Here is a 13,804-nt window from a genome sequence, read left to right as displayed (position 1 = left end):
GATTTATATAAAGCCAGGTACTGTGGTCCTTACTGAGCAAAACTCCCACTGTGAGACTGCAAGATCTGGCCCTCAGGGCTTGTCTTCTTCAAATTACCTTACAAGCACTGCATTGTGGCTGTAAGGGCTTCAGCTCCCAGGGATATTGTGCATGGGTGCACTGAAGAGGGCATGCTGCTGTGGCCACATCCATCGAAAGGGTGCAGGGAGAGAAGGGACCAGCCCTCGGGTTCCATGTCTGCTTGCCAATGTAACCACTGGAAGCACAAGGACTGGGATTTTGACTGCCTGCAGGAGTACTAGGGAATGGGATGCCTCCCTGTTCCCTTTCCTACCCCCTGCCCAGGGCCAGCTACAGTCAGTACCCTAAGTAATGTGTCAGTCTGCACAACTCCTGTGTCAGGCAGGTAACTAACTGCTAGTCTCATTTCCTATTTTAAAGATGAGGAAGCTAGAATAAAATTCAGTGTTTTCCTGCAGGATTGATCTGTATATTCCAAGAAGACTCGATAGCTATTTTCTACACAGACACATTATTTCATTATTTTTGTTTGAGGTCATTTGCTACAACCTTTTTCCTCATATACTAATTCCATACGACCTAAACACTGGCGGATCCATACTGTCTGAAAAAATCACAGGGCATACCTGTTCAGACTTGAGAACTGTAACAGTACTAGAGGGCGGAGGTGGAGGGAGGGGGAATCTGATGTTATGGCCTAATATATGGACCAAATCATGTGACCATGAGCAGACATTTCAGGACCAAGATTTAATCTGCTTTGTTTCAAGTGGGAAATACGTGAAGATCAAATAAGTTCAAATCCAGGTCAAATAGCCTTGAAAATCTTTGATTTATATAAGCAGGAAAATGAGGTTTAAAAGAAGTGATTATGAAAGGGTTACTAAAAACACAGCTGTACACGTACTCTTATATCTAAGGCTCTCCAAAGAAAAACCGTGTGACATCTATATTAACCTTTGGCTGTACACCAGTGAAGGCCTGTAGTGAGCTGGAATGCAAGGCAGCCCCTTCCAAATTTTAACACAAGCCAGGTTACAGCTGCAAATGCCTGCAGCCCGTGCTCACTTTATAAAGTATTCCCCAAAGGAAATTTTTAAACTGTTATAGAATCTTTTTCTAATACCCTACAGTGTTAAAGCCTGTTATTAAAGGGCAAGGAGATGGTTCTCCATGCCAAACACTTGTCAACGAAAAGGATAGCCAGATGGTATGAAATAAAATGAAATTTAGGGGCTCTTCAGCTTCATGATTTACATTAACAAAAGCCACTTTCATGTGCTCTTTCCAAGAATGACTAATTTTCTGTTTTTTTAATCTCTTATTTTTTCAAGGATTAAACAATTTTGTCCATTTTATAATCCGCTATGAGACAAATTAACTGATTGCACTGGTCTTTTTAAAAAATATTCAAGGAAGGACTATTTACCAAACCAAGAATATCAACGTAACGATAATCTAATTATTTTTAGGAAAAAAAGCTCAACGCAACCTACGAGATGTTTTCTCATTAGTCGCTGTTTCTGAATTTTAAAATTCAGGTTGTGCAAGCAAACACTTTTTCTTTTAAATGAAATCCAGATGAATGAAATTTATAGTAATACCGTTATAAGTCTGGTCATTATTTATTTGAATTAGGTATTCAGACCTATTTGGCCTAATTCTGCTTTCGTTTGCATCTAAGCCCATTGCTGACATTTCTATCCATCTCAGCACAGGTGTACTGAGAACAGAAATGGGCCCATGAGTTAACTGGATCTAGTGCTGTATCTAGTTAATTGTTATGATACTACAATAATGCTACTCTCTCAATATAAACCTACTTTGTTTCAAGCTACCTTTGAAATAAAGCACCTGTATTCTGATTCCTAACTAGCCAGGTCAAATGTAAACTCTTTGAACAAATTCAACCCTGATTAACTCCAGAGAAGTCAATGAATTTGTCTCCTCTTTCATAGCTTGTAATTTATTATGATATGTAAAGAGTTTTAATCCCAACAAAAACTGTCTTTTTAGATGGAAGGAGAAACATGTTCAAAGAGAGAAAGTATATCAGTAACTAACATTTGGAAGTCACACAGATCTCGAACAACATAGCTTGTTTACTGAAGCTTAGATTTATTAATGACTTCTCTACTTACTCTCGCTCCCCCATTACTAAGATGCACATTTTATTATGCTGTGACACTTCCTCATTGTGCTGGCTTTAGTATGTAATAAAAACCTACCTGTGAAATACAATGCCTGCAGAGTATCTCTTACAAAACTAGGACAGAGTTTAATACAGACTGCATTTAGCAATGCAGCTCTAGTTTAAATGGAATCATTGTAGAAATCTTAAAAAAAAGTCAGTCCTACAATAGATCCAATTTTCACTTTATGTCATAGAAAACTGTACATACTAAAGCAGGTGTTGTGTTTGACTATATATGTGAGCTAGTAGCTAGTCTAATTCATTAAGAAGTCCATAAACAAGCCAGGCTTTGTCCTATAGAGATGAAAGAACGATGACTTTAATGGGATGAAAGGTGTGCACAGTGATGAAGAAAGCTATTCCAGATCTATGTCCTTTTTAAACTTGTCCTGGCATGCACTGTTGACAGGGGAACAAAACAGTACAGATAAACCTCTCAGAAGTGCCTTGTTGATAATAATTCCACCTGTCTATATAAAACCATTGACTACTGCCTACCCTCTGACTAATGACTGAACATCCTGACAGCAATTAAATAAAACTATAATGGATCATTTTGCTTGAAGAACACTTTTATGCTTTCTAAACTGACTACAAAAGCCAACAGTTTTGATGGAAGTACATAATAATCTTAATGTTACATTATAACCTGCGGTTCATATATGCAATCTGCTGATGTGTTCTATGATACTCTTATTGAATAGGACCTATCCAAAACTGATCTGCAGTATATTGTACAATGTGTTGACTAATTTCACTATAATCACACTTTGGCTAAAATGTTTGTATGCAAAATAAGTTACACTAGGGCCTGAACCTTAATATGTTTTATACAAAACTCCCACCATGGACTTCAAAAATTATCTTTCCTTACATAAGGGGTATGTGACTGGGTTCCTAGAGCTGTGCTTATGAAAGTTATATTGGAACTAACTTTATAAAAAGCAAAGGATATAATTATTCCCCTGGAAATAATTCTCTCTCTATCTGGAGTTGACTCTATTAGTTATTTCTTCCTTTCACAAAATCCTACTTTTACACTATAAAAATAAAAGTGTGAATTTTAGTTTCTTTATTTCAACATATTTTGTTTTCTGTTAGTGCTTATTGAGTGTCCCCGCACTCTCAGCCCTATGCTGTACATTATACTTAAAACTAAGGTACCAGCAAGCACAGTGTTAGCATGATCTCTTATCGCTAAAGTCAAATATTTGACCACCAACTGTAATTTTGGATGTTCAAATATTTTATTTTATTTTAAAATGTATCATTGATTGACTTAAATATCTAAAAGTGATTAAACAAGCATCATAATTCTAAATGGAACCTATTATCACTTTCAAAAAAGTGTAGACCCTGGCCAAATGTAGCTCATAGAGCCTTCCTGTGAGGCTCATGGTACTTAATATGGATGTGTTACTCATGGTCCCAGCATATAATTCTCCATCTCCAGGTATCCCAAGATTGCAATGGAATGGTAACTGTATATAATCATAACTATTCAACTGTGTGTTATAGACCTTATACTGCTACTAGTGATTCTCCTTTAGGTAGAGTGCCAGGAGAAGGATTATGGTTCAATTTCTGTGGCCGCCATGAAGTTCTAGCTGGCCATGGTGAAACATAGTGACAATCATGAAATTGTGAATGATAGCAGATTTTTTACAATATTAAAGATAAGGGTGCTTGCAATCTGTACTGTTTTATGTGAATTGGGTGCATCCCTCTTACTCTTTGCACCTCATTTAGGGAAAGTTTGAGTTAATCCTGTTTTGAAACTACTGTTCAGATTTGGTCTTGAAACTGCAGGCACCCAATCTGTACATTCGGTGGTTTCCAAGCCACACGTGATGAGTGCTAAAATTGGATACAGTGAACTGGGACCTATAATTATATATTTAAAATAGAATGCTGAACCTGACAGCGTTTACTCAAATCCAGCCTAGTTAGTCCACAAGGACATACATTTTACTACTACAGACAAATAGAACTCAGATTGGATCAGGGCATCCAATTAAAGGCCTAGTAAGCTGTATTCAAAGCCTGACAACTTTCAGTCATTTGCATAAACCCATCCACATGCGCTTGAGAAAGGAGGCAAATTAGCTGCCTAAAACCGGGGTCAATAGAAAGAGCTGCAGGAGTAAATAAGGATTTACCACTGAATCCCCCTCAGGCAATTAAGGAAACAGATTCTCAGCAGCTTGGCCCTTTCAGTGCTGTTAATGCTGCCTTCCCCACTCCACTGGACTCTATCCATTTACAGCAGCTCTAGTGGCATTGTGACGATTTACACAACTCTAAGCCCAGTGCTTTGAACTAGGCAGCAGCTCGTGGGCTTGTGCTGGTTTCACATCTTCCTTGGAGGTTCAAGATGCAGCAGGAAAGACCTGCTGAGGATTCCTGTGGAGACCCCGGCCTGAGAATCTCACCTCTGGGACGGTGAAAATAACTATTTCAGGGGTAGGGGGAGGAAGAATTAGGCATGTGGAGCGCAACAAATGAGCCTGTAAAAATCCTGAAGATGTGAAACAGAGCCTGAGCCCTGCCCAGGTGACTTTCAATATTACTGCCACTTCCATACCACACAACAAAAAAAGCAGCCTTTCCTTGGGCTACTTCCTTTCGCTTCCTGCCCTCGGAGCCACCTGCCACCAGGGCCACTTGTCTCCACCACTGGAGACCCTTGGAGACACTTGTGCCATCAGATTCTTGTCTTCCCTTTGCCCCTAAGAGAGATCTGCCCCATCTCACTCCCAGGCACTAATCCCAATCACAGGCACTTTGCCCCCCACCTCATCCCAAACCAGCCCCTCCCCAGGACTGGGGTAAGAGACTCACCCAGATTCACGAAGCTCATGACCATGTCCGCCTCAGTCAGGAAGTTGCTGTCCTGTAGGCTGGCCAGGGGTGGCCCCTGGGTGCTGAAGATGGGCTTGTAAGGGTAGGAGAATCCCTCTCCCTCCTCGCCGGCTGCTCCAGCCGTTTCCTCCTCCACCGACATGGCATTGTAGAGATCCAGCATGAACATGGGGGCAGAGTTCTGCTTGCCGTGCAGATGGGGCCGGGGCCGATGGGGCAAGCCCAGGATGGAGAGGATCTCCCGCTGAATCTCCCGGCGCTCCTGGCTCCGCAGCCTCCTGTGGATGAAACTCGAGTGCATCTCATTGTCCAAGGTGAAATCAGCCAGGATGCAGCGGAGCCACAAGAAGGGAGCAGCAGCCCACAGGACCAGCAGCCAGGAGGCAAGTTGCCTGAGCCACACCACATGCATCTCTCTCTTCTCCTCCTTCACGCAGCTCCCTGTGGAGGGGAGCTCAAGAGATCCAGTGGGCTGGAGCGCAGGAATAAATACTTTACCATTAAAGACAGCTGGAGAGGGGAAAGTGCCTGCCCCACAAAGTTCTGATCACTTGGGTAAAGAGCTGCTCTGGAGATCTAGCTTCAGTGCACTCATGATACAAGCCTAGCTCGGGGGGGAGGTTGTTTAGTTTGTAAAATCCATATGATCGGAAAGAGAGAAATGGGAAAGATAAATCCGGAGTATTGCTTTCCAGCCTCTTCCTTCAGGGTCTGATCGCTTTCGCCTCACCACTTCTCACAAGCTAAGTCCAAGTCCTGTTTGAAATGCTGCTTTGCAGACAGCACGGGCAGGCAGCAGGAGGTTGTATCTTAGTGGGAGGAGCAGGCAGCAAAATTCAACACTCTCTCTCCCTCCCTCCCTCTCTCCCTCCAAACGGCTTAGAAAAGAAAATCCATGTTACTGCCTGAAGGAGGAACATCTGATCAGGTTGCTTTTCAGGATGTTTATGGAAGCTGCTGGATTGGAAGAAAGGGTGAGCCATTTCTAAATAGTTAAATTAATGTAAACATGATTAAGGGGAAAGCACCCCAGAGGGAAGGGGTGGTTTTTGTACAGGGAGGGGGGCCCATTCTTTGAGATAATTTATATATATATATATATATAACACTGTCCAGAAGGGAGAAAACAACGAATGCTTACATTTAAAATGTAATGATATAAATAGGATAGACAGAGAGACTAAGATCACTTTTTCCACAGGCAGGTGGGGAGCAAGGGGTTAGTAAAGAAGTGTCAAGGAAGACTGCGGGGCTATAGGTTGATAGGGAAACTTTAAAATACTAACAAATTATAACATTTAAATTATTGGGAACCATCAGCTTGTGCACATTGCTAGTTTATGTCACTACATTATCTTACTATGGGTACCTTCATCTCTCCAGTCACCCTCCCCCAGTCTATTATCTATGACACTCACTCACTGAATCTTGTTTTGAGCTGGATTATCCACTGTTAAAAACAGGGAGTCACATCTGTCTTTTACTACCTGTCTGTGCAACATCTAGCTCAATGGGGCCCATGATTGGGCCCTTGGGATCTACAGTGGTATAAAAATAATGAGTTAGTCACCAACTTAAACTACTGATCCCAACAGTGACTTGAAAAGAGAGGAGTGAAAATAATTCACACTATCTACAGACTTTCAGATTCAGTCTTGGGAAGAAAGGGGGAATGAAGAAAGTGGATTAGTCGCACTAATTTTGACAATATATGCCTTTGATGTTTCCTGATGAGTCTACTGTACCCAAATGTCTCAACACCTGATCCTGCACACCTTCTGCATCCATAAACACTCAGCACTTATATAGCTCTATGTGTTTAAAGCATTGTACAAGCAGTAACTAGGTAGTTATCATATATCAGAAGGGGAGAGACTGATTAGAAGAGGAAACTGAGGCATATAATTGAAGTGAATCACCCTAAGGCCATCCAGTGAGTAAGTGATAGAGCCAGAATTAAGACTCCTAACTCCCAGCCCTATGCTCTATCCTCTAGACCATATTGCTTTTCAAAGCTCCTAAATCAATGGGAGTTTTGGGTGCCCAATGTAGGCAAAAATGAGCTCTAAAAATCTTTTGTTCTACCATCTGGCTGTCAACCAGTGGGAAGGAGTGGGTAGTTTACACAAAGCTTGTCTCTTGCTTTTGATCTTCCAGAGGCTTCACTCTGGCTTAACTCTGTGATTTCAACTGCCTGCAATAATAGACACAACTTTATTTTGTGCAACGCCTTTTATACAAATCCTGGGCTTGATCCTGAAAAGTGCTGAGGACCTATAACACCTCTGAGAATCAGGCCCTTTCTGTGTGAAAATGTTTTACCAACTATATAACTGGAATAGCTTTGACACAAAGTGTTTTTTTCATTTCATTTTATTTGTGCATTTGGCAGCACCATGTCACTTCCACTGTTTCACTGATATAGCCAGTTGGATCCCATATTTATGTGTGGGTCTTTCACTCAGCAATAGGGGGAAGAAAAACATCTTTAAAATAGGAAACCGTGTCAAACCATCAAAACTGGCAAAGGGGACACAAGAGTGGGTGTAGTATCTGAAACTACTTGTGGCTCACTTTTTGAAACTGACTAGTTTTCCAGTTTATAATGTCCCTTTAACTTTGTCTTTTTGGGGAAGGAAAGAAAAGTAATTGTATATTGGAAGTTGGGAGGTTTGGACTCCGCTTGCCAGGAAACTGGTTGCTTTTACTTAGTTTATCATTTTTTATGGGAAGTGAATTTTCAGACTTGATGGGCTTTTCTGGTTGTGTAAGAGGTCATTTCGATCTTTTTATTCCCTATTTAAGGTTTTCTTATCATTTCAGTTGGTGAAGTTGCCTATTTTTGACTATGAGCAAGTGTATCCGTTTAATATTGGATATGTCCTTTCTTGAGGAGCAGGGAACATTGGGGGTATATGCTGCACATGCATGGAAACAGATCAGATGATTTAATCTTTTTTGCGTATGCACAAGGTACCTCAGGTGGCACATGACCAGGATTCATCATCGGATTTGGTCTGCTGGTTGGATCATTAGCTTCCCAGGCTCGGGCAGGGTACTGACGGGGAGTGTGACGTGAACGCTGATCCATGCCACCAGACGATTTAATTATTTTATTAATTAAATTATATAATTGTATTGCTATCTTCTATGGTCCTATTCTTCATTTCCTGTCTAAACTGCAAAGCGAGGTACATGATAGGACAGAGATTGAGAATGAAGTGGAGAAATGATGTAGTGGACATGCAATAGGCTGTAATGAAAGGGGATTATTATAAGAATAAATGAACCAAACTCTTTCTCTGAAACAGCTGTGGGTAATGCTCTGCACTCTCTCCTCCCAAAAAATGTCTGGTTTGTGGTTGTTTAGACAAGCTAGAAAGTACAAACTGGAATAGATGCATGACAGATACATATAATAGTGCATACACCACTGCTTCTTTACCTGTAACATGATACTAGGGGGACTCTTTATGAGTCTGGGTTAAGAAAGGGAATCTATTAGAGAATTCTTCTCACATCACAGGCCTAATACCTCATTGGCTTCAGTGGGGCTATGCGGTGCGAACAAGAGCAGAATTTGTCCCAATATGTACAATAATAATAATAAATAAATACTAAAGTATAATGCTGTATAGACTGAAATGGGCTCAAGCATCAATATTTGGATCCAGTCTTGGATTTCAAACACTCATCAATCTATAGAGTTCATAGCCTGTACCATCTTTATTATGGACTCCATCTTTTTTCCCCCATCATACATCGCATACTGTTTAAACTGATTTAATCTGCTTCCTGCAAGCTCAGCTCCCAAGAACTGCAGACATATTGCTGGAAATACTGGCAGCCCATATCATCATCCTCTTTCTCCTCCTTCTTCCCAGGTCAATTAAGAAACCAGTTTTTCCTCTTACTGCTCTCCTCTCCTCTAAATCTCCCTTTCTCCTGCTCCTCCTCCCTGCTAGAGAGGCAGAGCTGAATGCTCATGATGAAGCAATACCTGCATGCTGGCAGTTGTTTCAGATCATTTCTTTAGATAACAAACTTCCAGCCAAGTGCCTCTTTCTTGAGGGTAACGCAATGTTACCAGATTAGCTACTTTTTGTTCTCTTCATGACTTGAATGTATTTATCCGTTGGGTATATTAGCTACTGCTCTTCTTTTTGTTTGTGCAGGCAATTGCACACTCTTGATGGGTGGAAGAGACAACTTTAGAAATAAAGGGCCCTATTTAAAAAAAAAATTAGGCATACAAAATGCATGTGAAATTGCACGTGCTTAGTTGGCATGTACTACTACCCTTGATCAGAAATATAAATTGGGCAAATGCCTGCCAATGGCTTATTCTAGTCATCTGCATGCAAAGTTCCCCTAAATGCAGTAACTGTACGCTCAGACTAGACAAACAATTTCACGCCTAACTTGTTTAAAGATCAGACCCAAAATATATTGTCCTTCCTCTTTTTTTCGGAATCAAGTTCAAGCTCGACCTCCTTAAAGCTCGATGCCCTCCCCCTAACCAATTCCATTTCCTACCCATTTTCCCATTCGGAGCTTTGCACCTTCCCATTGCCACCTCTTATGCCCAGAACAAATTCCTCTTCCTAAACACTGAGCATCCTTTCTTCCTACCTCCAAATGCTTCTACTAAAATAAGTGCCTTTTGGGAATCTTATCAATGCTGATCATATCATCAGGGTCCTCTATACATCTTCAAGTTTGGACTGTTTCCATTTCCTGGTCCCTCCATACGTATGACTCAGATTCTAAAAAATAAAAGAACAGTATTATTTGTTTTATAAAATTATATAAACAGCTTGCATATTACATTACGCCACATTGGATTATACTTATCAAAGTTTCTATTCATTTATCGTAACACCATTACTGCAAATGTATTCCTCAACATGAAAGTAATCACATTATAGATAAGCCAAACGTTATCACCGTTCCAAGAATTTGAACTAATCTGGATCTGGACTGTGCTAATCGCTTTATACTAATTAAGCCATAGCTCTACTTGCCCTACTGATCAGACAAGATACAATGATGCAAGTTGTGCAAGCAGGTTTGAAGGGGACTGTTACTCCTGTGAGAAAGCCTGGTAATAATTTTTTAAAATAAATAATTTTGGAACAGTAGGGACCTTTGAATTCTAAAACTCAAATGGTATCATGGGAAACCTGCGAAGTGCTGAGTGCATGAATAAGACAACTAAAATTTAGTCCTAAATTTATAAAGCTGGTCTAGATCTCCACAGACTTCACGGGAGTTACTTTTGAATTACATCAGACACTAAATGTATACCAGATTAGGATCAAACCCATTAGTAAAATATATACAGTTGTTCTGATACGTTAGCCACAATAATATATTTTTAATAGAATTTACCATGCAATCACTTTGAGGTCCAGATTTTCCAAAGACGCTTCTACAAATTAATCTCTAATTTTTCACTCTCAAATTATTGCATGCACACTGTTTTGGAGGTCATTTTTGGCATAATGCAGGAACTTTTCTTTATGGGCAAAAATACAGTCTCTGTGCATCTAAAAACTGAGGTTCACACTTGTGAAAATATTGTGGAGGCAACACTGTTGACATATGCCATATTGTAGGGCAGTCTTAGTCTGTGTTGTGATCCCTTTGACAATTTGACTCTGAAAGTCTCTTGCTTTCTCCTGCATTTTTATGGTAAACTACAATCTTTTCATCCTACTCTCCATCATCAGGCTGTCAAGATTCCTGTTTGATTGTTAATTACTCTTTTATTAACTATATTGAAGTCATTTTATGTTTTTTGAAAAAATTCATTTTAGTTATTTACACTTTGAAACCACTACAAATGTAGTAATTATCATACCTTTTACAGTCAGTTATGTGCAGGTTTCCTTTGAAACCTGACCTTTGTTCTCAGGAGTTTATAGCAATGACTGGCTTTAACTTACAAAATACACTGGGCCAAATATTGAATGCCTTCACTTTTGCTCTTCAGACTGGTGCAAAGTAATACCTTGAAAAACCCCAACACATTATTTTGAGCCTTTATTCTGACTGGTGCTTGCATAACCCTTGCACAGCTGCTGCACAAACTACTTGTGCCACAAGCATTAGTAATCCGAGCAGGAAGGTTGCATGGAAAATTGGGGTATGTAAGCAAAACCATATGGACCGTGCTCCCGAATTGTACAACCCTCTGTTACTAGAGGAAGGGAACTGCAGAGGCTGTGGACTTTGAGGGTTTGTGGGGAGGCAAGATTAGGTGCAACTGTTGAACTCCAAAGTTTCTCTTCTGACTGAGATTTATCTTGCTCATGCACATGAGTAAGCAAGAGCCAGAATTTGGCCCATGTTATCTTAATTGAGTGTCAATGTCTGCTTTATTTATGTTTCGTTTCCATAGAAACAATTATTTTAATGGTTTATTTTGAATATATATTAAAACTACTCTAATTGGCAACACATACTGAGCTGCCAGTTTTTTGAGGTGTGTGGGATCAGAGAGCTAAAGAGGTGCAATGTGCATTTTTTGTCTCTGATCCTGTCTCTAAAAACTCTCTTCCTATATATAATGATTTCAGTAAAAGTCTGTGAACCGATTTGGAAGCAGATTGAAGCTGAGAATTCATTAGATTTGCCAAAACTCTGGCCACAAAAATCCCCTCCAGAATTACACCCACGATTATGCTTTGGGACCAATTCGCCACGGCTTAAGGAGCGTTCCAGCTCCCTGTCTGACTGAAAAAGGAGGTTTGCCACATTGCAAGTGCCTGCATCAAGCAGAAGTGCCTGCATCTCCTAGAGTTTCAGCAGCAGAAAATCATTAACAACAATGCTTATGCAGGAGGCTTTTAAAATAAAGTTAAGGGGCCAAATCTGCCACTGATGTAAATTGGCACATATCCACTCACGTCAACAGAGTTACACTGATTTACATCAACTGATTAACCCAAGCTGTCCACTTATCAAAATATAGAAGTGGATTCTCTTACTATTACAGTAATACTTACAAAGTGTGTTCTTTTTAGGGAATACTGCAATCATAAATGCATAAGTATAATCATATACAGTCATGAGATCAAAGCAATAGTTACTGGTGGGGATTTTCCTGCAGATTTTTTACTAAGAAACATTTGTGACAACTTAATGGTGTTCAGCATACAATGAGTTTGCACTGTAAATTATCTCTTTTCAGCAGTCATCCAAAATCTCTTTTACTATTGTCTGAACTCCATAGGCAAATATATATTGTTAGACGATTAAGATAATTTTTCAGTTAAGATGTCAAACTGCAAGGAGGACAATGGAAACAAACCCCCTTTTGTTCTGACTAAACTGTTCCTAATGATTCCCTCTATAAACAGTGGCACCAGCGGAGATTTCAACAAGGCTCCTCTTTGAGACCCCTTTCAAAAGGACAAGCAGAGCAGAACATGGGGCAGAAACCTCTGAGAGTTAGTGCACTTCACTCTGCTTTGGTGATTTGACCACAAGAGAGAAGCTGTTGTTTTTGTTTATTGTTTAAGGGAAACCCCCCCCACCCCCCAAATTTAAAAGGATGAATTTCCACAAACAGTATCTGGTAAAGAGTTCAAAATGCTTTGGATGTCAGGATGTTCATCTAGTTTAAATTAAGGGACTGTCAAATAGATTCTGTATAAATTTTAAATAAGCAGTGGGGGAGTGTATTTGAGCTCGCCTGCCATGACAGCGCAAATGTTAAGTGCCAAGGGAACAAAGATTTTGGAGACTGAAAAAGATCCTCACTTTTTGTTTTAGAATGAAAATCTCCCTTGTGGTATAATGTTCATATTAGGATGAACTAAGGGGAAACAGCTCCCAGGTTTCTGCTGTTTAGCTTCTGAAGAAATTCAAGACCTGATGATGAACTGCACCCACTAAAGGCCAAACACATATTCTATGGATGTCAGTTCCATAAACAGCATGCAAGGGAGGGTTATGGAGGTTATAAATCACTTTGTGATTGGTCCCGTCTCTATTTCGATGTCCTGCATGCATTTGAACAATAGAACAGAAGATCTTCCATTGAAACAAAAACCTATTTACAGAGCTTCTCGGGTTGTATATAATTAGGAGGCGATGATAGGTCAGACAGTACAAGTCCATAATTTGGATGATTTTGGACTGACACTGATTACATTTACCAGTAGAGCTGCCAAGCTTTTCTGAAAGAGTCTGGAGTTTTGTGTACTCTATCATCTGATTTACTGGGGTAACTGCTAACTTATATAAATAAAACATGGGTTATGTACATAGGTTAAGTGTTCCTGGAAACAGCTAGAAAGAGACCATGAGAGAGGAAACAAGAATGGCCATTATAATTTATATATATATATGTATTTCTGAAACAGGATCCAAATAATTTCAGCTCCAGGAGCTAATCCCTCCCACAAGATGTGGAACACCTTCAATTCCCACTGAGGTTAGTGAGAGCTGAGGGTGCTCAGCAGCTGGTAAGAAGTCCTTGGAAGGTCACAGGTTTGGGTCATTGACTGTGCAATGGTTGAATAGTTGTGGATGCACTGGCCACACCTCCTCTTATATAATGTTAGAGTGAAGGGTTTGTGTGTATATATGTTTTGTAGAAGAGATGACTTGAGTCTTTAGGAGGGATTTGAATGAGGAGAGGATGAAGGCCTTGCACACGGGGTTTGAGAGTTTTTTCCACTTGGAGGGGGCAATGTGGAAGAACACATAAAGACACT

The 13,804-nt window shown here is 40.1% G+C and overlaps 2 protein-coding genes across 2 annotated transcripts in view; one reads left to right on the top strand and one right to left on the bottom strand.

The window, feature by feature from the left end:
* Positions 1-5,820, bottom strand: part of BMP7 (bone morphogenetic protein 7) — a 52,658-nt gene extending 46,838 nt beyond the window's left edge. Inside the window, exon 1 of the mRNA XM_067554190.1 lies at positions 5,058-5,820. Coding sequence (XP_067410291.1) covers positions 5,058-5,490 — 433 coding nt within the window. The 5' untranslated portion in view covers positions 5,491-5,820. The remainder of the gene's footprint in view (positions 1-5,057) is intronic.
* Positions 5,821-5,973: 153 nt separating this feature from the next.
* Positions 5,974-13,804, top strand: part of SPO11 (SPO11 initiator of meiotic double strand breaks) — a 50,580-nt gene continuing 42,749 nt past the window's right edge. Inside the window, exon 1 of the mRNA XM_067554191.1 lies at positions 5,974-6,052. Coding sequence (XP_067410292.1) covers positions 5,974-6,052 — 79 coding nt within the window. The remainder of the gene's footprint in view (positions 6,053-13,804) is intronic.

Source organism: Emydura macquarii, unplaced genomic scaffold (genome assembly GCF_026122565.2).
Source record: "Emydura macquarii macquarii isolate MOO-44397 ecotype Brisbane River unplaced genomic scaffold, CSIRO-AGI_Emac_v2 contig_1483, whole genome shotgun sequence".
NCBI lineage: Eukaryota > Metazoa > Chordata > Testudines > Chelidae > Emydura > Emydura macquarii.
The sequence above is the reverse complement of the archived record's forward strand: the minus strand, read 5'-3'. Positions and strand labels throughout refer to the sequence as shown.